This window comes from Oncorhynchus keta, chromosome 35 (assembly GCF_023373465.1).
Source record: "Oncorhynchus keta strain PuntledgeMale-10-30-2019 chromosome 35, Oket_V2, whole genome shotgun sequence".
In the NCBI taxonomy this organism is placed as follows: domain Eukaryota; kingdom Metazoa; phylum Chordata; class Actinopteri; order Salmoniformes; family Salmonidae; genus Oncorhynchus; species Oncorhynchus keta.
Window position 1 is genome coordinate 22,331,062 of NC_068455.1, and position 22,135 is coordinate 22,353,196.

Consider the following 22,135-nt stretch of genomic DNA (forward strand, 5'->3'; position numbering starts at 1 on the left):
CTTTTGGCTAGTTTATTAAACAGATCGTGTTCCTAAATGACAGTCATTTTATTTGCAGAAACAGTCTACGAGAGTTTACGCAACTCAGTATCACAGAGAAAACGTATTGAAAAATCACGAACCATATCATAATTGCATGGTCAGTGTTTTTCTGATCCGATTTTGCAAATCCTGAAGCACTAGGCTAGATGTAGTCTAACGATCAGCTATAAATGAGAACATTTAAAGTATGTGAGCGACTCATAATAATTAACTCGACATTAGTAATATTACTGGATAGCCTCATTAACGCTCGCGCGTCACCCGACCTCCCCACTGTCGGTGCTGATTGGACAGGGCTTGGCCACGAACTGTGACTTCACAAAAAAAAACTGAAGGCGACCCTAAAGATAAAAAACAATGCAAGCTCATTGATGTGACAGAGTCCTCCGTCCCTCTCTCCTGTCAGCAGTCACCTCGCCGTGCGCCTTTCATCTGAAAGGGACCGCGAGCGCTCCTTCACTTCAAAGTGGACACGGGAACCGTTCCATTCCGGCGTAAAGATGCCCAGAGGATTTTTAGTGAAGAGGAGCAAACGCGGCTCAGCGGCTTCTTACAGAACGCGTAACGACGACAACGTAATGCCAAAAGCGGACCTGCCTGTGAATGCACCGGAGTTGACAACCGGTGTGCCAACTGCGTGCCCAATTGTGCCGTTATCCGAGGACAGTACGTTTGAAGAACCATGGACCAGTGCCCCGGCTGAAGCGGACCAGGCGCAGCTGCCAGAGAGCGCAGACAAGGTGGAGATTAGAGAGGACTTTGGGAAATACCCACCACACTCTCCCCGCACTGAGCCGGACCACGACGGATCTCCGGGGCGGGCTGACCTCTCCTATAGCCCGATAAAACCAGTTGGCGCTGTAGTGGAAAAATCGTCCCTTGACCGGTGTATGAGTTCACCAACAGTGACAGAGCCGTACGCAATGAGCACGCCGGTGTCTTCAATAGAGAGACTTCTTCTAAATCACGCGCCCTTTGGACACTCTGATATGAAATTCGACCCACCTGTGCACCTCTACCAGTCTTTCCATCATGCTATGAAACGCACGTACATGGAGCAGGAGCGCAAGATCAAGCCAGCAGCCAAGAAGCCTAAAGTAATCCGCAAACTCAGCTTCGAGGACGAAATCTCCACCTCACCGGTGCTTGGGCTGAGAATTAAGAAGGAGACCCCCGAATTTAAAGCAGCTACCGCATCTTCTGCTAATAAGAAACCGCTGGGAGAATTCATCTGCCAGCTTTGCAAGGAGGAATACCCTGACCCGTTCTCCCTCGCACAACACAAGTGCTCCAGAATTGTGCGCGTAGAGTACCGCTGTCCCGAGTGCGACAAAGTTTTCAGCTGTCCTGCCAACCTGGCCTCTCATCGCAGGTGGCATAAGCCTCGTCCTGTAAACCACAGAGAGGCACAGAGCGCCAAAATGTCACAGCCGGAGGCAAGGCTGCACGAGAGGACTTTCGTGGAAGGGAAAGAGAACGCGAGCGAGTTGAGAGTTAACAATCAGCACCACCTTTCTCTGGACAGCTCCGCGTGTCAGCGGGCTGTCACCGTGGACAGCTCCCACAGACAAGAGCAGGTGCGCAGGAGGGCACAGGAGAGCCCGCAGCCCTTCGATCCGCGCTACCGGGACCCAGATAAAACTATGGACCTGCACATCAGAGCGGGTGACAGCCCAGGCATAATGCATTGTCCGGAGACCACCGACGTGGCACTGCCCACCTCTTCCTTCTTAAAGACCTCCGGGACAGTAGAGGAGATTTACGAATGTCACTATTGCAGCAAGAAGTTCCGACGACAAGCCTATCTGAGGAAACATCTTGCGGCGCATGAGACAATCAAAGCCTCGACCTATATCCAGATAGAGAGTGGGCAAATCACATTTCCCTGTCACTTGTGCGGTGCCCATTTCCCATCCACTGAAATTTGGGACAAGCACAGAGTTTGGCATACAATGAGAGATGACATTCTGATGAATCCAGGGAAGATTGCGGGTAGACCAGACTTGGTAAGACCAGAATTAATAAGACCAGACCTCACACAGGGAGACCAACAGATATTCACCTGTAAGCACTGCCCATCTACCTTCTTCAGTTCTCCAGGGCTTGCCAGGCATATCAACAAGTCTCACCCCACAGAGATCCGGCAGGTGATGCTCCTACCGATGGCAGTCAGACCCGACTGCTAGTAGCCTAGTCTAGGCTGATGCAGGCAAGTCTAGGCCAGGGTTTCCCAAACTCAGTCCTGGGGTCACGTTTAGTTTTTTTGTCCTAGCACTACACAGCTGATTCAAATAATCAAAACATGATGAGTTGGTTATTTGAACCAGCTGTGTAGTGCTATGGCTAAATACAAAATGTGCAGGGGGGCAGGACCCTGGTCTTGGCTACAGACTTACTGGAATGCTGAAACCCCTGAAAAACAAGTGGATGAATTAAATACATATGAAAGTATGAATGTGTTCTTTTTACTACATGTGTGATTGTATTGTAACTTATTATACTACCTGATCAGGTCAAAAACAATAATGGCATTTCTATTTTCATGACAAGAGAAACGTTTTTTTTTTGCAATGACAGATTACAGCACAGTAATAGCTGAATAGAGCCACATTGTAACACTTGCTTTTGGGCCTATATTCACCAATGTACATTATTGATTGATTTACAGTGTTATGATTTGTTAAAACATTTAACAGTAAAAATGGGCATATCAAAAGTTTCAAATATTTTAGAGTTGTCATTTTAAGCATGTAATGAAAATAAGAGGGTGGCCCTTTGAATATTACAAGAGTATCGGACCTCACTGCCTTTATCTTAATGTAGTTCCTATGGAAATTGAATGTGCTTGTTCAGTATAGTTGTGGAATTGATTTCTAAACCGGCAAGGCTATCAAGATGTATTTTCATACAGAAAATTAAGTTTACCTGTTAGAGTATAAAACTGTTTGAGTTAAATATATATATATATATTTATTCTCTGAAATGTACTTGCTAAAAAAAAACACCTTCATGGTGATGATTGTGTTACAATTATGATGTTGTATTTTGATATGTAGTGAACGACATTTACATTGATTGTCAATAAACACAAGTCTATGTGCATACCAGTGATGGCCACTATACAGTATTTTACGATATTGTCTAGGATTGGGCATTATCCAGATTTTCACATCATCATACTGTTCTTCTCTAATCCCGGGATTTACGGTATTATCGGTTTAATACACAATGAGGCGCTAAAAAGTAGAAAAAAAAGCCCATTGGGCATTATTACCAGAATGCTAACAAACTTAGCACAAGTAATAGCAAACTTCCATAGAGACTGCTAGCTAAATATGCTTACGAGCGCAAATGAAAGTAAACTAATTGCAAAGACAGGCAATCCAGCTCAGAAACGTATACATATATATAGGTAGTAGCTACCGAATTTCCTTTTTGGTGAGTTTGGATATTTACAAGAAAATGTGAATGAGAGACATTGTGTAAATGAACAACGTTTGGATGCATGCTTGTCTGAAGGAAGAACAGAACTGGATCTGGAGCAGCATGTGTACACACTGTGTCTGTATGGAGTCTGAAGAAGCTAGGGCAACAGGCCTGCCTGCTCTGCTTGGAGAAGAGGGCGGAGGAGCAGTCTAAATGAAGCCTTAACTGAGAGGAGAAAATAACGCAAGGAAATCAAGATGCCAGTGGCAGCTGTACAGATAACTCATCTAAAGTGCTTTGACTTCTCGAACAAGGCAAAAAGCTACCACTATATGATGCCCCATCTCCTTATTAATTGAGTCACTTACTTAGCTAACTAGCAAGTTAAAACAAATACACAGCTGGACTCACCTGCTCCTGCTTTCTCCCCTTGTGCTGTTGACAAAGAAACACGTTACTGGCGCAACGGTTCTGGGGAACTACTGTAAGCTTCATAATGTAAAACGTGACCTTTGAAATTAAGAACACTTTCTGCTTTATCTCCTAACATATTGCGCAAGTTGACTGCAGGTATTTACTTAAACATTTGCTACAAATAGAGTATTAAAATTGATTGAACAACTTCAAATAAATAGTTTCAAAGGTATTGGTGGTATTGAAAAACAACCCCGTGGCTATTTCCATATACCCCCCAATCCAAATATTGTCACATAGATGTTCAAAGAACAAGCTTGTGGTAAGAATGTTTTATTGTCAAATTCCATTCCACAGCCACTCTCCTCCTGGAACAACCATTACAAATGTGTAGATACTGCAAGTTTGACAATACTATTTTAATTGTGTGTGTGTGTTGTGTAGCTGTTATAGCAACACATGCAATTAGTACTGGCACCATGCAGCATTTGGTCAATAGTAACATACAGTATAAACTCACTTTACAGTATGCACAGGTTTCAGTCACCTCTGAGTGCAGGGAGAGAGCTAACCAATCTCATCCAATCTCCTCAGCCTCAAGTAAAGGATGCAGCATGATTTTCTCGCTCTCTCTGGCAAGTTTTTAGTTCTCATCCTCTGCCATTTAAAAAAATAATTAAAAAAATAAATCGGAACTGACCTCACTCATATATTCAAACAAAACACAAAAATAACGTGGATTTGACCTTCGACATGGTAGCAGTTTTTAAAAGATATAACCGTTCAACCGAAAGGTCTAAAACAGGCATTTTACAGTCCCTTTCCTCTCTGGTAGAGAACCTATAGCTGAAAGCAAATAATGATAGAAAAAATGTAAATGCAGCGTTTGCTCTGTGCTAGTCGTCTTATAGATGGACACAGAGTTGGGAACTGGAGTGAAGACCTGCTTGATGCTCTTGTCTTTCCATCCTCCTTTGTGTTGTTGCACAGACAGACACTGAACCGTAACATACATTAGTTTGTTCTAGCTGTGGATAAAGCTACCGCGTTATTTATATTGGCCAACTTCAGCAGGAAAGATTTGTGAAGAGGTCAAACGCAGCAGACCTCTGATATGAAATAAGCAGAAGATTTGTTCACACCTTCAACTGTTGGTCTACGTGGCTTGAGGGTAATATAGGTTTGGTATTTTTTGGAAGCTATATTCAAATATGTACACAGTTCAGGTATTGTCCTCAACACTATATCTATACCACAGCACTGTTGAATACTCAGATATGATTGGCTAGAAGGGCATTCTAGAATGGCCATTAAAACCAGATAACGGGACAGTTGGAAAAGATATCGGACACCTTGCAATCATGACACAATATGCGCCTTATTACATTCTAAATCACTACACATTTATGAATGAAAACTATTTATGAATGAAAATATCACGTGACGTAGACAAGTAACAAGAGCCAACATATTTACAACTGACAGTGAAACAAAGTAGCTACTTTACAACGATTAGCCTACACCTAGCTACAAGCCTAAAACATGGAGAAAAGATGGAGGAATTATTACATTTTATTTTTTATAAAGTCGAGGAGTTATCCTAAGCCTGAATGGTGGAAATAAAGTCCCTTTATCAATATAAATAGAAAACGCACAGAGAGCAGACAGTTATGGACGTGACGCTCACCAAAATTGAAGTGGAGCGACATGAAGAAAAACAATTCATGAGAAAAACAATATAATGCGTAGTTAAAACAGAAAGGGATTGGCTCAAGGAGAATAAGGACATTTGACAGCTACCGGCCAGAAGAGCTAAACAATATCCTCCGCGCAACAAATGGACAGGAGTACTCGGTACCTCATTTTGTGTAGCCGGGATAAATCGTGTAATGCGGCACAGCATCATGACCAATGACAGCTTCAAAACATGCAAGGACGTCTTCAAGTCCCTTGTGAAGAGGGATAGGAGATCGGGGAAAGTCATCAGCACTTCCCCCTTCCCATATCTACTGCTGACCTCCAGCTGCTACTAGAGTCCCCTGCGGTTTCCCCCGAAACAGCTACAGGTCTAGTGAGGAAGGCTGGTTATCCAGCTGTATCTCGCTAAGCGTGGGGCCAGAGGGAAATCGAGACTGAGACCTTCTTCTTTCCAGGTCAAGACGGACGAGGATGGAGTGGATTCGGCCACCTCCGTCTCTTCCACAATGCAGAGACGAAAAACCACCAAGAGGCGAACGAGCCCGAATGAGGAGAACCACAAAGGGTTAATATTTGCTTTGCCCGGCAACCCAAACCGCCCACGGGCAAGTTTGAAAACATACCTCTCCAAGAGTCCCCAAGACGCTACATCCCTTTACCGCCACCCACTGCGATCCCCACAAGTTGAACAAAGAAGAACATTTGGTAGGCTACTCTAAGAGCCGATGGTGGTACACTACCTCGGCAACCTGTTACCGTGTCTCAGCGAATAGGCCGGGTTGTCAATGCACTACACGACCCGCAGCCTCCGGAGCACAGCCGTGGAGCTGCTATCGAATGCCGGTCTGGTGTACATACAAGTTATAAATGTAACCAGGCACAGGTGCGAGAGCAGTTTGAGGAGCTACTGGGCGCCTTCTGTGACAGAGAGGAAGCGCTGGAATCACCTCCTCTCATCTGAGGTAGAGAGCCCACAAAGCCCCACCACAAGCAGCAGTAACAACAACAATACAAACAGATGGAAATGGTACCAAGCGAGTGAGTCATTCGACTTACCCCACGGCTTGAAGATGTCCCATTTCACCATTAATGGCAGCATCCAATTAAATTTTAACAAGTAGCTGGCAAGACAACTAGCTCCGAAGAACCTAACAAGCTGTTTAACCCCTGACATCAAAACAACTTATTGCATTATTTGAATCTTACTTTTTTAAATGTAGGCTGTCTTGGTGTTTCTTAAAAAAAAACCATTTCATATTGATTCGTTTTTTGATGCCATTATTATATTGAAAAATGGAAGAAAAAAAAAAGCACTTGCACATCTGAGTTATTTTCTTGTGTTGGAAACAATCCAATAACTTCAAAAGAAACATATCTGCACACTGCCTTTATATTGATGAAATATGTATTTTTAAGCCATTAAATATATAGCTAAACCTTAGCCTTTTTAGCCTACAAACCGTGTTGTCAAATAGTCCCAACATGTGCAATCACGGGATAAACTAGCTATGCTACATGACGAGAGAAGAACATTGCCAGCCTGCATAGTGATCGAACTAAAGTAACGAGACATAGTACTAATCGAACGAACGACTGGGTCGCGTCTCTGGCAACCACAAGACGAGGAAGTATAAATTAACTTCTAAAAATATAAAACAAAACCATTTTATTTCTACAGGTAAATGTGTGTTTTAGTATTGTTTTCTTTGGCAACTGTGGTATGAGTGGGATAAACGCTGACGTTCTGTACATTACCTAGGATCCATTATTTACCTGCGGTCTATTATTTCCAAGGTAACGTACATAACGTTTGCGTTCATCCCTTACATATAATATATTCATCATGAGTGGAAAAAAGGGGTGGTTCAATACAACACGTTGTATATGAACAAAACAACCTAATCTGTAACATTCTTTATCAGGTGAAATCCAAATTTACAATCATAATAAAAATGTTATGTGACCCCTAAAAAGGCAAACAGTTGTGAATATTATATTCAGAAAGTCAATCAGTTCCACAGTTTAGTGTGAAAATCAAAAGAAAATGTAACAAGAAATGTTTCACTTTAACCAAACAATTTCCATCTTACAACGCTATAGACAAACTTATTTCAACCTCAAAACTCCTTATCATCAAACACTAGCCAACATTGCTTCAGTCCAAGCATAAAGAAAGTGGCAACTCTTCTGTATATACAGAGTATAGTACAAATATATAAATGTCTCCTGGTGGACACAGTGACCAAATATGAAAAATAAGATGTTTCTTACTTTGTGTTTCTTTGTACTTTCTTACAAGCTCATGTTCTTACAATCACTTTCCTAGTGGGTCAGAGGCCCAGAGAGCCAGGGCAATGGCATACTAGATATTGATCACTCTGCTCAGGGACAACAACAGCTACAACCACAGCAGAGATAACACTCTAGCTCCTCATCTCAGTCAAATATCAAGTGATTTCAACCATCAACAATCCTAATCACATTGAAAATACACATCTGTCATGTTGCCTTTACGCTTTCTGTACACAACGGAACCGATGCTGCTTCTTAAATATATCTAAATATATTACATTTTGCTCTCTTTCCACATTTCTCTGGAGTGCAACGTTTGTGGTGATGAGCATAGTTAGAAAACCTTGCCCAAAAGACATGTTAATTCTGTTGGAGCTTTGCTAGCACAAGCTCAGTCCTGGGGACCCTGGGCTGGCCCCCCAAGGGCCTGGCTCTGTTCAAGGGCCTAATCCTGCATCTTGGTAGGGTTGTACAGTAGGGGAGATGCGGAGTCTGACCATGCAGGGCAGGTGTGTCCATGTCCATGTAGTTGGAGTACATAACATGCCATGCATCGCTGTTAGCAGGTAAAGGCTGGTAGTTGCAGTGTAGTGCAGTCCTAGCTGTACGGTACAGAGAGAGAGAGAGAGAGTCAGTCTCTTCATCTGAAGGCTGTGAACTCTCGCTGGGTGTGGCGCAGAGGAGGGTCAGCGGAGGGAAAGTCCGATCAGGTCTTGTTGGCCGAGCCGGAGGAGCGTCTGAGCTTCATGGACATACGGCTCTTGCTAGTACGAGGGGACATTGGCAAGGCTAACTGGTCGGCCCCGTCTAGAAGCGCTGCTGCTGGACTTTCTCCCTGCTGACTCTCGAGGCATGAGCCTGTGGAAGGAGAGCACAGGTGTTAGACCCCCCCCCCGTTGCCTGTAACCCACTACTGTGACAGTCAATGGTAAACAGTGTTTACAATGTTGATTGTATTATAATAAATGTTGACACATTTTAGTATACAACAGGGTAGCTTTCTTTAGCTGTAACTTATTGAGGCATCAATGTTCATGAAATAAGTCTAAACAACTAATCCCAAAAGGTATGATGGTGGTGGTACTATAAAACACAACTGAAATCTAGAAAGTCAGAGAATAATAAACAGGAAACGAAAGGAGGAGGAAACAGGGTAAGAAGGAACAGAGAGAAAAAAGGTACTTTGCCGTGTTAATGTTTTAGCATACCATTCACAGCTAGCGTGAAAGACCTTCCGTTTCAAGTCTTTGCCCTTTACTTTGCTGAGCCCAATGTTTTCTAGTGGAGTTTTGGGAAGGAGCTGAAATATCAAGCTCTCTTTGGTTGGAAAGGTGAAGACAAGCCACAAAGCCACAGGTGAGAGAAAGGGGAAGCGAGGAAGAGGGGAGGGGAGGGGAAGAGAGGAAAGGGGAGAAGAGGGGAGGAGAGAAGAAAAAGAGGGGAGTAGAGGAAATGGGAGGGGAGGAGAGGAATAAGAAGAGGGGAGGTTAATGGAGGGGTGTAGAGGAAATGGGAGGGGAGGAGAGGAAGAAGAAGAGGGGAGGGTAATGGAGGGGCGTAGAAGAAATGGGAGGGGAGGAGAGGAAGAAGAAGAGGGGAGGGTAATGGAGGGGCGTAGAGGAAATGGGAGGGGAGGAGAGGAGGAAGAAGAAGAGGGGAGGGTAATGGAGGGGCGTAGAGGAAATGGGAGGGGAGGGGAGGAGAGGAAGAAGAGGGGAGGGTAATGGAGGGGCGTAGAGGAAATGGGAGGGGAGGAGAGGAAGAAGAAGAGGGGAGGGTAATGGAGGGGCGTAGAGGAAATGGGAGGGGAGGGGAGGAGAGGAAGAAGAAGAGGGGAGGGTAATGGAGGGGCGTAGAGGAAATGGGAGGGGAGGGGAGGATAGGAGAGGAAGAAGAGGGGAGGGTAATGGAGGGGCGTAGAGGAAATGGGAGGGGAGGGGAGGAGAGGAAGAAGAAGAGGGGAGGGTAATGGAGGGGCGTAGAGGAAATGGGAGGGGAGGGGAGGAGAGGAAGAAGAAGAGGGGAGGGTAATGGAGGGGCGTAGAGGAAATGGGAGGGGAGGGGAGGAGAGGAGAGGAAGAAGAGGGGAGGGTAATGGAGGGGCGTAGAGGAAATGGGAGGGGAGGGGAGGAGAGGAGAGGAAGAAGAGGGGAGGGTAATGGAGGGGCGTAGAGGAAATGGGAGGGGAGGTGAGGAAGAAGAAGAGGATATAACAGGATAAAGGAGGTCAGTAGCGCAGAAGAAGGAAAATGGGACAGGAGAGAGGAGGAAGAAATTAAGGATTAGGCAGGGAAGGAGCGGTACAGTGGGGTAGAGCGAGCAAGGAAACGATTGGAAAAAAGCAAAAAGAAGACAAAGACAACAGGAGAGAGAAGAGATAAGAGGTGTGAGCAGTGACAAGGCTAAGAGGGAACCAATAGAAGGTGCGCACAGAACAGACAGAAGCACCATCTATACACACTCAATACAGTCAGGACACACACACACACACACACACACACACACACACACACACACACACACACACACACACACACACACACACACACACACACACACACACACACACACACACACACACACACACACACACACACACACACACACACACACACACACACACACACACACACACACAAATGCTGACTGGCACATTAATGCAATGATTCCACTTACTTACCAACATTTACACTGTTACATTAAATAATGATCTTCAGGGCCATAGTTATCATCTATAGTTACATACCTTGTGTGTGCTCTGACTGGACTCATAAAAGACTTAACAGACAAAAAACATCTGCTGAACATTCCAGATGTACTGAACACACCAAGAAGGCAAAGAACCTGTGTTACAATAAGTTAGTGCTCAGGAACGCACAGAGGAAGATTCTGGTTAGAACAAACCAAATCATTTAGAGTGTTAGTGAAAAGGCTTGGGCCTGTCTGGCCTGGCCTGTCTGGCCTGGCCTGGCCTGTCTGGCCTGGCCTGTCTGGCCTGGCCTGTCTGGCCTGGCCTGTCTGGCCTGGCCTGGCCTGTCTGGCCTGGCCTGCTATGGTGGAAGCGTGCAAGGACTGAGGTTCACGTTAATGTTAGATAGACGTCCAACTGACAACATGATGGAGCAGATACAAGAAACAGGGAAAAAGTGAGAGAAGCAGATTTGGTCAGTGGAGAGAGAGACATACAGAGACACACAGAGAGGTATCGTGAGAAGTAGAGTGGTCATAACATTGTTACAAGTCAATCAGAACGAAGCGGCAGCAGAGGCAGCGTCAGTTTGTTAGCTGTGGGGTTTCCTGGAGTCTTACCTTTAGATATACACAAGTGATAGATTATGATCTACAGGGGGAAACATAAGACAAAGGAAAATAAAACAAAAAACAAAATTAAAATGGCAAACCAAAAAAAGAAAGAGAAATAAAATGAAAATAACAACAAAAAAGAAGCATAACAGAAATATGATCATTTGCGGTTTGGAGGAGCAGAGAGTCCGTGGTGGACTGGTGTTATCAACACGGGCAATGATTCATCAAGACAAGGTTTTGGAGCTGAAAAACACTCATCATTTCATTCTGTACTAGGAGAACTAAAGATCAGGAAAGCACAGGTCAGTGCTACTATAATTACATTACAACATTAACATAATAATATCAGGTATTTTTAAGTCAAAAAACATGTTTATTTTTCTCATTATGTGGAGAAAAGAATGCAGGTGCATGGTAACAGTTGAATAACATGAGAAAAAAATAAAAAACCCGCACACACTTATTAAGCTTTACAGATCGGCCTCGTCAGAGCCTTTGTGAGTATTTTTCATTTGCACTTTTATGTAGACATTGTTCCACCCACATCCGTTCAATGCATCGAATGGGGTTGGAGTCGAGGGAAAATAAAACACGTGTTGCCAAATATAACAATGCGCCTTTCATAAGTATTCTAATAAAGTGTGTACATAAAATGTATTAAACACATCTGTAAATCCACAAAGAGGACATCAACATATCAAGTAAGTTTTCAAAAATCATTGGGTACAGTGCAAGAAATGTACAGATTCCAAATATTTGTAGACATATAGAGTATCAGCCAAAAGTTTGAAGACACTTATTCATTCAAGGGTTTTTCTTGACTTTTACTGTTTTCTACATTGTAGAATAAACTATGAAATAACACATATGGGATCATGTAGTAACAAAAAAGTTATGTTAAACAAATCAAAATATATTTTAGATTCTTCAAAGTAGCCACCCTTCGCCTTGACAGCTTTGCACACTTTTGACATTCTCTCAACCAGCTTCATGAGGAATGCTTTTTCAACAGTCTTGAAGGAGTTCCCACATATACTGGGCACTTGTTCCTGCTTTTCATTCACTCTGTGGTCCAACTCATCCCAAACCATCTTAATTGGGTTAAGGTCGGGTGATTGTGGTATTTTTGGTATTTGATTAGGATCCCCATTAGCAGGTTGCAAAAGCAGCAGCTACTTTTCCTGGGGTCCACACAAAACAGGAAACATTACATAATACAGAACACCAATAGACAAGAACAGCACAAGGACAGAACTACATACATTTTGGAGGCCAGGTCATCTGATGCAGCACTCCATCACTCTCCTTCTTTGTCAAAAAGCCCTTACACAGCCCGGAGGTGTGTTGGGTCATTGTCCAGTTGAAAAACAAATGATAGCCACACTAAGCGCCAACCAGATGGAATGGCGTATCGCTGCAGAATGCTGTGGTAGCCATGCTGGTTAAGTGTGCCTTGAATTATAAATAAATCACAGACAGTGTCACCAGTAAAGCACTCCCACACCATCACACCTCCTCCTCCATGCTTCACGGTGGGAACTACACATGCAGAGATCATCTGTTCATCTACTTTGTGTCTCACAAAGACATGGCAGCTGGAACCAAAAATCTCAAATCTTCTTCACATTGGTGTCCTTTAGTAGTGGTTTCTTTGCAGCAATTCGACCATGAAGGCCTGATTCCAGCAGTCTCCTCTGAACAGTTTATGTTGAGATGTGTCTGTTACTTGAACTCTGTGAAGCATTTATTTCAGCTGCAATTTCTGAGGCTGGTAACTCTAATGAACTTATCCTCTGCAGCAGAGGTAACTCTGGGTCTTCCTTTCCTGTGGCGGTCCTCATGAGAGCCACTTTCATAAAAGTGCTTGATGGTTTTTGCAACTGCACTTGAAGAAACTTTCACATTTTTTGAAAATGTCCAGATTGACTGACCTTCATGTCTTCATGTCAAAGTAATGATGGACTGTCATTTCTCTTTGCTTATTTGAGCTGTTCTTGCCATAATATGGACTTGGTCTTTTACCAAATAGAGTTATCTTCTGTATACCACCCCTACCTTGTCACAACACAACGGATTGGCTCAAACTCATTAAGAAGGAAAGAAATACCACAAATTAACTTAAATTATATTTTGATTTGTTTAACACTTTTTTGGTTACTACATGATTCCATATGTGTTATTTCATAGTTTTGATGTCTTCAATATATACAATGTAGAACATAGTAAAAATAAAGAAAAACTGAATGAGTAGGTGTGTCCAAACCTTTTTACTGCTAAGTGGCTACATGCTACAGTACACACATGTAGAAAATGAAAGGGTCACCCAGCCAGAAGACTAGTCAACTAGTCAAGAAGAATACTATACTGTGACACAGAGCTGTTCTCGCTCTGTTCTCATATTTCTAATGTTAGTCACAGATGGAAGATGATGTGTGCTCATAAAGCAGTAAATTACAGTAAGATAATAAAATAAATACACTTAAAACAATATACCCAGTACCAGACAATGAGGCTGGAGAGAGAATCAATGTGATATGAGAACATGGGAAGACCAAAAATGCCCTGGGCCTGGCAGAGCACTTATCACCCCAGGAGAGAGAGGGGGATACACGTGGCTAACTGTTCTATCTAGGGGAAACACTGTATTCAGTATGTATTTTATAATAATTTAAAAAGACTGTGGAGGTGTATAGAAGACACAACTAATGTGGTTAAGGTCATTATGGCAAGTAGTGTGGTTAAGGTCATTATGGCAAGTAGTGTAGTTAAGGTCATTATGGCAAGTATACTCAGACAGACTGAGTATACAGTGATCTTACCTGGGTCTGACGGCAGGTGGAGGTAGGGAGCGGGGCAGAAGACTCTTGCTGCATAGTCCTCGAAGGTGGTTGGCTCCAGGTGGTGCTGTACGATGGTCTCCAGGTAACGCGCTCTCTCCTCGTAGCTGGGCCAAAGGTCAAGGTTCAAAGGTCATTCAGCAGGAGGTACAGAACACATAAGGATTACAAGACCTCTCTCAAAAACCAAATAGAAATTAGAGACTGGGAGGAACAAACAACGCCCTTTGGGTCGGCATTACCTGGTGCAGCACTGTACCCACCTACCTACTCTACAGTCTAGATCAAATCTCAGCCTCTCATCTATTACCCCCCACTTCTCTCTGTTCTCTGTCAACCAAATAAGTCTCCCTAATCAGACTCTCTGGCCATAATGACAACTATCCACTGCCATTAGGCGCTCCTAGGTAAAAAGAGACGAAAGACACGCAACCATCTCCGTCCGACCCATAATATCAAAAGTGTATTAGGAACCTATCATTGGCTTTTGAATATCATGACATTTGGCAACAGTGGCCTTTTTACTGTCTCTATTACCCAGTTAAGTAAAAATGATGGTATTCTGTTAATGGATTGGATTGGATTAGAGTTGGGATGTTGCATATGGGTTTTCTACATGAATACGGCAGGCAGAGAGGAGAGAGAAGCGGGGAGAGAGAGGAACAGAAAGTATAGGAGAAAGCGAGAGAAAGCAATGGAGAGAGAGAAAGGGTGAGGAACTCCTCTCCTGCTGGGGTGAGGAAGGGGAGAGGATATTTTGGGAGCAGCCCTGTGCGCTGTGTATCTAGGGGTGAGGAGCTGCTTGGCGTGAGCTGACACGAGGAACAATTGCCAAACAGACTCTCTCACACACAAGGAAGTGTAAGAGGCTGCACAGCAGGGGGAGAACAGCACTCCAGTGGATCTGCCGCCTGCCTTTTCCTGTTTCCCAGCACCCCACTTCCTGCTCGCTGTTAGAGCAACCAGAAATGCTGCTCAGACAGGGCGATGGCTGTGAGAAGCAGGCAGTGTGTGTGTTGTGTGAGACAATAACTGTGTGTGTGGCACAGTAATAATGATCAAGTTAATGCACATCTATCAGCAGGCACCAGATCAGACTCCTTAAAACCTCTCCCATTTCATGCCACTTGCAGAGAAAAAAGACGCCCCACATGCCTCTGACACAGAGAGACAACATGTCACACTGACACCAGGGCACTAACACTGGGAGGAAAACAACATCAAAAACCAATCACCTCTCTTGATGGATGTTGGAGATGGAGTTAGAGTTAGAGTCAATGAGTGCCTCATCAAGCCAACAGGTTTTCTACTGTTTACCTGCTCCATTTAATTCAAACATCTCACAAGAACATACGTCTATTGAGTCTTGATATCAGTATCTCAGCCTTTCACTACACCCATGTTACTGTGTGAGGTTCCAACCCAATAACAGAGCCTGGCAGTGTTTCTTATGGACCGATAGGTGTACAGTATCAGTATTGTATATCAGCCTTATTCACGGCAACCATGTAAGTCACTGTGTGAGGTGCTGTGTCTGGCGGCCTCGAGGTAGGTAAACAGACACATGTCTGGTCAGACCAGGGCAGCTGTGCCTGACATCAGCTTGGAGAAGTGAGGATGAGCAGCTCCACTGCTGTGTTATTTAATGGTAATCATCATTTCAGCCTCCTTATCCTTTCTCTTCCATCTTGTTCTCCCCCTGTCCCTGCCCTGCGTGATGCGCTGCTAATGCCACCATGTCAGCACGACAACTAATCCCTTCGCACTGTTGACTTGAGATGCTCTTTTGTGCGTCTGTAAAAAAAAAACGAGGTGAAGAAAAAAATGTTTTTTTTAAACCATCAAATAGGCCCTGGCCTCAGCTCCGTCTGCTAATATACGGGAATTGAATTTTTGATGTGTATTTCTTTTAACAGCTTGTTAAAGAAGAAAAGTGTCTTTAGGTTTTTCTCTCCAGCCTTACAGCCTCTCGAGTGGGGATAGGAGCAGTAGAGAGGAGAGAGGAGAGGAGTGAGGGGGAAGGAGAGGGGTCTTTTGTGTATTACCAGAAACTAATTTTCCCTGTGGATGAAAGGAAAAAAGAGAAAATGCTCCTGCCCCCCCCACCAAGCTTTTCATTGTCACTGTGCTCAACTCCCGGCTCTCGGAGGAAAGAGGACAAATTGCTAGTGAAGAGACACCAGAAGCGAGCTTGTTAGCACATTATGGGTGGTGGAGGGTGTGTGTTTGCGTGTGTGGTGGAGGGTGGATGCTGTGTGTCTCAATGTGTGTGTGTGTGTTGGATGGTGTCTGTCTGTGTATGTGTGTGTGTGTGTGTGTGTATGTGTGTATGTGTGTGTGGGATGGTGTCTGTCTGTGTGTGTGTGTGTGTGTGTGTTGGATAGTGTGTGTGTGTTGGATAGTGTGTGTCCGTGTGTCTGTGTGAAGGGGACCATGGTGGGCTACAGGAACAGTTCCCTGGCGTCGTGTTAATTCAGCACACAGAACATACTGCTGCTGATAGCCTCCAAATGTATGCCTTTTCTCCTTTCTTTTCCCTGTGCCCAACCTCCCTCCTTCCCTGTGCTGAAGGAGTGAGTGTGCCAGGAGAAGGAGAGAGCTGCCAGGCCTCCCCAGAGGAGGAGGGAGAGAGCGCTGTGTTGCTCTGAACAAGACATGGCTCTCCTCTATTTGGAGGAGATTCAGGACCAAGAGCGTCTCGCCACTGAGCAGAGCTCACAGAGAGAACACAGGCCCAACATCGACCTGTGCACTTCAGTCAGAGCTCAGAGAGAACACAGGCCCAACATCGACCTGTGCACTTCAGAGCTCACAGAGAGAACACAGGCCCAACAACGACCTGTACACTTCAGAGCTCACAGAGAACACAGGCCCAACATCAACCTGTACACTTCAGAGCTCACAGAGAACATAGGCCCAACATCAACCTGTACACTTCAGAGCTCACAGAGAACACAGGCCCAACATCAACCTGTACACTTCAGAGCTCACAGAGAACACAGGCCCAACATCAACCTGTACACTTCAGAGCTCACAAAAAACACAGGCCCAACATCAACCTGTACACTTCAGAGCTCACAAAGAACACAGGCCCAACATCAACCTGTACACTTCAGAGCTCACAGAGAACACAGGCCCAACATCAACCTGTACACTTCAGAGCTCACAGAGAACACAGGCCCAACATCAACCTGTACACTTCAGAGCTCACAAAGAACACAGGCCCAACATCAACCTGTACACTTCAGAGCTCACAGAGAACACAGGCCCAACATCAACCTGTACACTTCAGAGCTCACAGAGAACACAGGCCCAACATCAACCTGTACACTTCAGAGCTCACAGAGAACACAGGCCCAACATCAACCTGTACACTTCAGAGCTCACAGAGAACACAGGCCCAACATCAACCTGTACACTTCAGAGCTCACAGAGAACACAGGCCCAACAACGACCTGTACACTTCAGAGCTCACAGAGAACACAGGCCCAACATCAACCTGTACACTTCAGAGCTCACAGAGAACACAGGCCCAACATCAACCTGTATACTTCAGAGCTCACAGAGAACACAGGCCCAACATCAACCTGTAAACTTCAGAGCTCACAAAGAACACAGGCCCAACATCAACCTGTACACTTCAGAGCTCACAGAGAACACAGGCCCAACATCAACCTGTACACTTCAGAGCTCACAGAGAACACAGGCCCAACATCAACCTGTATACTTCAGAGCTCACACACAATGACATGGATGAGGACAAGGATGACAGGAAAGGAGGGAGAAGTGACCTGTGAGACAAAGCAGACAATATGAATGTACTCTACAGAGAGCACATATCAGGCTTTTGTGCCCAGTGAGTCAAATAGCATTCCCTTCTTTAAATGGGCCACAATTGGAAACAGTATGGCCCCCTGGTAATTACAACTGCAAATGAGAGGGGAAAGGAGTACACCTAGCTAGGGGATCAAACTGACACCTACAGGATGTCACCCCCCCTTCACATCAATTTCTATTATTGGAACCTAACAGTCCTCCTTGGGGTGTTGCATTGCTGGCATCGTCAAAAAGAAAACACAGTAAGAATGTGGAGAGCCCGGACGGAAGAGCCTACTGTTCTAATGTGAGACGAGAGCAGAGCATCGCTACAAAGAGAAAAAGTGGGGACATGTTTCCCAGTCTCAGTAACTATCCCTCTACACTGCTTCAACACAGCTCTGCAATCAGGCCCCACTATCCCAGTCAGGCCCCACTACCAAACAGAGAGCCAATCTGCCAGTCAGGCCCCACTACCAAACAGAGACACAATCTGCCAGTCAGGCCCCACTACCAAACAGAGACACAATCTGCCAGTCAGGCCCCACTACCAAACAGAGACACAATCTGCCAGTCAGGCCCCACTACCTAACAGAGAGCCAATCTGCCAGGCAGGCCCCACTACCAAACACAGAGCCAATCTGCCAGTCAGGCCCCACTACCAAACAGAGACACAATCTGCCAGTCAGGCCCCACTACCCAACAGAGAGCCAATCTGCCAGTCAGGCCCCACTACCAAACAGAGGGCCAATCTGCCAGTCAGGCCCCACTACCAAACAGAGACACAATCTGCCAGTCAGGCCCCACTACCAAACAGAGACACAATCTGCCAGTCAGGCCCCACTACCAAACAGAGACACAATCTGCCAGTCAGGCCCCACTACCAAACAGAGACACAATCTGCCAGTCAGGCCCCACTACCAAACAGAGACACAATCTGCCAGTCAGGCCCCACTACCAAACAGAGACACAATCTGCCAGTCAGGCCCCACTACCAAACAGAGACACAATCTGCCAGTCAGGCCCCACTACCAAACAGAGAGCCAATATGGACACGATCATCAACCCAGTTAGAACGGGAGAATACACATTACATTCAACATCTCCTGACAATTATGTCCATCCACTGCAGCATCCAATGCAGGTATAACTGATATTCTTCAAGAATCAATGTGTATATGGTTAATTTAAAACGATCATAAACAGCTGTACATATCACAGAGTGGGCCTTTAGGTGAAGGTCAGGGGTTTTGACACATTTCTCCTAAATAACCCCAGATCAGACACATGACTAGCATCAGTCAACGGACCAACGACTATAAGAATCCCAGGGCTCCACATTGCTCATCTCACAGCTCAAGAATGATCAAATTGAATTTTGATGAAAATATGGGGCAGCAGAAACGGACCCAATATCAGGGATTCTAACTGGCAGTGTTCGTACAGCTACCTGCTTTATTCTGCACCATAGGGCAATGGGAGAGAGAACAGAGCAGAGAGAGAAAGAGAGGGGGAGAAAAAACATCACATAAATAATTGAATTTGACGAGTTTTACAGACTATGATTACAGAAATCTATGTGTGCCCTGAAGTGCAGGGTAATCGGTTTATTCCCCCATCTGATGGCTGCGATATAGAGGGTCTAACAGTGATTTTATTACTGTTAGGAGGACGGAGGGAGCTGCGGCTGACTGACATAGCCCTCCTTGTCATTACAGCCAATGTCCCCCTCGCCAGCCCCCAGATGGGAGGAGAAATAGCCCAGCTAATGCTCCTCCGCCTGGGGCCACACAGTCACAGATCTGGGGCCCTCTGGAGTCAGATCCACTCCTATTAATCTCCTACCAAACCGAATTGGAGGGCTGCCTATGAAATATGGCTCCAGGACTTGAAGCCCTGATTTATCTCTCGATCATTCTGCCCTCCCCCTCCCCAGGGGATGGGGAGATGGTGCTCACTGCTCACACTGCCTGCTGACACAAATTCAACATTTACTTAATGTTTAAAGGCGAAGCGGAGCGATTGCTAACGTTCTCACGGGCAGGAGGAAACATATACATGGGAATAATGATTCAGGAATTAGAGGAGGGAAGTTTACATGCATACATGTATGTCAATTGTTTTTCTCTGAACTGTGCTCTGTATGTAGGAGAATCTGTTATAAATAATCTGTTTATTTAGCCAAAACATGTATTCAGAGAATACATTCATTTTAACCATACATCCACAGTAGATGTCGACCGATTAATCGGAATGGCCGATTAATTAGGGCCGATTTCAAGTTTTCATAACAATCGGAAATCTGTATTTCTTTTTTTTACACCTTTATTTAACTAGGCAAGTCAGTTAAGAACACATTCTTATTTTCAATGACGGCCTAGGAGCGGTGAGTTAGCTGCCTTCTTCAGGGGCAGAACGACAGATTTTTACCTTGTCAGCTCTGGGATTCAATCTTGCAACCTTACAGTTAACTAGTCCAACGCTCTAACCACCGGCCTCTCATTGCACTGCCTGCCTGTTACACGAATGCAGTAAAAAGCCAAGGAAAGTTGCTAGCTAGCATTAAACTTAGCTTATAAAAAAACAATCAATCAATCATAATCACTAGTTATAACTACACATGGTTGATGATATTACTAGTTTATCTAGTGTGTCCTGCGTTGCATATAATCGATGCAGTGCGCATTCACGAAAAAGGACTGTCGTTGCTCCAACATGTACCTAACCATAAACATCAATGCCTTTCTTAAAATCAATACACAGAAGTATATATTTTTTAAACCTGCATATTTAGTTAATATGGCCTGCGAACATGAATTTCTTTTAACTTTTGTGTCACTTCTCTTGCAAGAGAGTCAGGGTATATGCAGCAGTTTGGGCCGCCTGGCTCGTTGCGAACTGTGTGAAGACTATTTCTTCCTAACAAAGAAAGCCAACTTCGCCAAACGGGGGATGTTTTATCAAAGGCACATTTGCGAAAAAAGCACAATCATTGCACGACTGTACCCAATCATAAACACCAATGCCTTTCTTAAAATCAATACACAGAAGTATATATTTTTAAACCTGCATATTTAGCTCAAATAAATCCAGGTTAGCAGGCAATATTGAAATTGTGTCACTTCTCTTGCGTTCATTGCACGCAGAGTAAGGGCATATGCAACAGTTTGGGCCGCCTGGCTCGTTGCAAACTAATTTTCCAGAATTTTACGTAATTATAACATAACATTGAAGGTTGTACCATGTAACAGCAATATTCAGACTTAGGGATGCCACCCATTAGATAAAATACGGAACGGTTCCATATTTCACTAAGCATTCATTCAAACAGCACTTTCGTGCGTCTTGCCAGCAGCTCTTCGCTGTGCTTCAAGCATTGAGCTGTTTATGACTTCAAACCTATCAACTCCCGAGATTAGGCTGGTGTAACCGATGTGAAATGGCTAGCTAGTTAGCGGGGTGCACGCTAATAGCGTTTCAAACGTCACTCGCTCTGAGACCTTGAAGTAGTTGTTCCCCTTGCTCCGCAAGGGCCGCGGATTTTGTGGAGCGATGGGTAACGATGCTTCGAGGGTGGCTGTTGCCAATATGTTGCTGGTTCGAGCCCAGGTAGGGGCGAGGAGAGGGACGGAAACTATACTGTTACACTGGCAATACTAAAGTGCATATAAGAACATCCAATAGTCAAAGGTATACAAACACATACACACAGCTCATCTCAGAGCCTGTAGCTGACCTGCAGCGAACCCCCCCGCCTCAAAATAATAGTAGAGAGAAGTTTGCATACAATCAATTAGTATTTTGTAGCATTGCCTTTAAATAGTTTAACTTGAGTCAAATGTTTCAGGTAGCCTTCCACAAGCTTCCCACAATAAGTTGGGTGAATTTTGGCCCATTACTCCTGACAGAGCTGGTGTAACTAAGTCAGGTTTGTAGCTTGGCTCTCTCGCACATGCTTTTTCAGTTCTGCGCACAAATGTTCTATAGTCAGGGTTTTGTGTTGGCCACTCCAATACCTTGACTTTGTTTTCCTTAAGACATTTTGCCACAACTTTGGAAGTATGCTTGGGGTCATTGTCCATTTGGAAGACCCATTTGCGACCAAGTTTTAACTAGCGTGTCCTGCGTTGCATATAATCGATGCTGTGCGCATTCACGAAAAAGGACTGTCGTTGCTCCAATGTGTACCTCACCATAAACATCAATGCCTTTCTTAAAATCAATTCACAAGTATATATTTTTTAAACCTGCATATTTAGTTGGAAACTGTTGATTTGCACTTTTTGCACCAAAGTACGTTCATA

General features: G+C 44.5%; 2 protein-coding genes across 8 annotated transcripts in view; one reads left to right on the plus strand and one right to left on the minus strand.

Moving 5' to 3' along the window:
• Positions 1-189: 189 nt before the first annotated feature.
• LOC118369217 (insulinoma-associated protein 2-like) lies at positions 190-2,321 on the plus strand. The gene has a single exon (XM_035753677.2). The coding sequence runs from the start codon at positions 543-545 to the stop codon at positions 2,226-2,228; it is 1,686 nt and encodes a 561-aa protein (XP_035609570.1). The 5' UTR covers positions 190-542; the 3' UTR covers positions 2,229-2,321.
• A 1,878-nt stretch (positions 2,322-4,199) lies between these two features.
• The window catches only part of LOC118368142 (ral GTPase-activating protein subunit alpha-1-like), a 119,857-nt gene continuing 101,921 nt past the window's right edge, over positions 4,200-22,135 (minus strand). For 4 of the 7 annotated variants that reach the window (XM_052496687.1, XM_035751953.2, XM_052496688.1 and 1 more), the window contains 2 exons: positions 13,998-14,122; positions 4,200-8,730 (listed from right to left, as the gene is read on the minus strand). In XM_052496687.1, coding sequence (XP_052352647.1) covers positions 8,579-8,730; positions 13,998-14,122 — 277 coding nt within the window. In that variant the 3' untranslated portion in view covers positions 4,200-8,578. Of the gene's footprint in view, positions 8,731-9,089; positions 9,190-10,489; positions 11,213-13,997; positions 14,123-22,135 lie in introns of those variants that run through there. The other 3 variants (XM_052496689.1, XM_052496690.1, XM_052496691.1) reach the window with 3 other exon arrangements.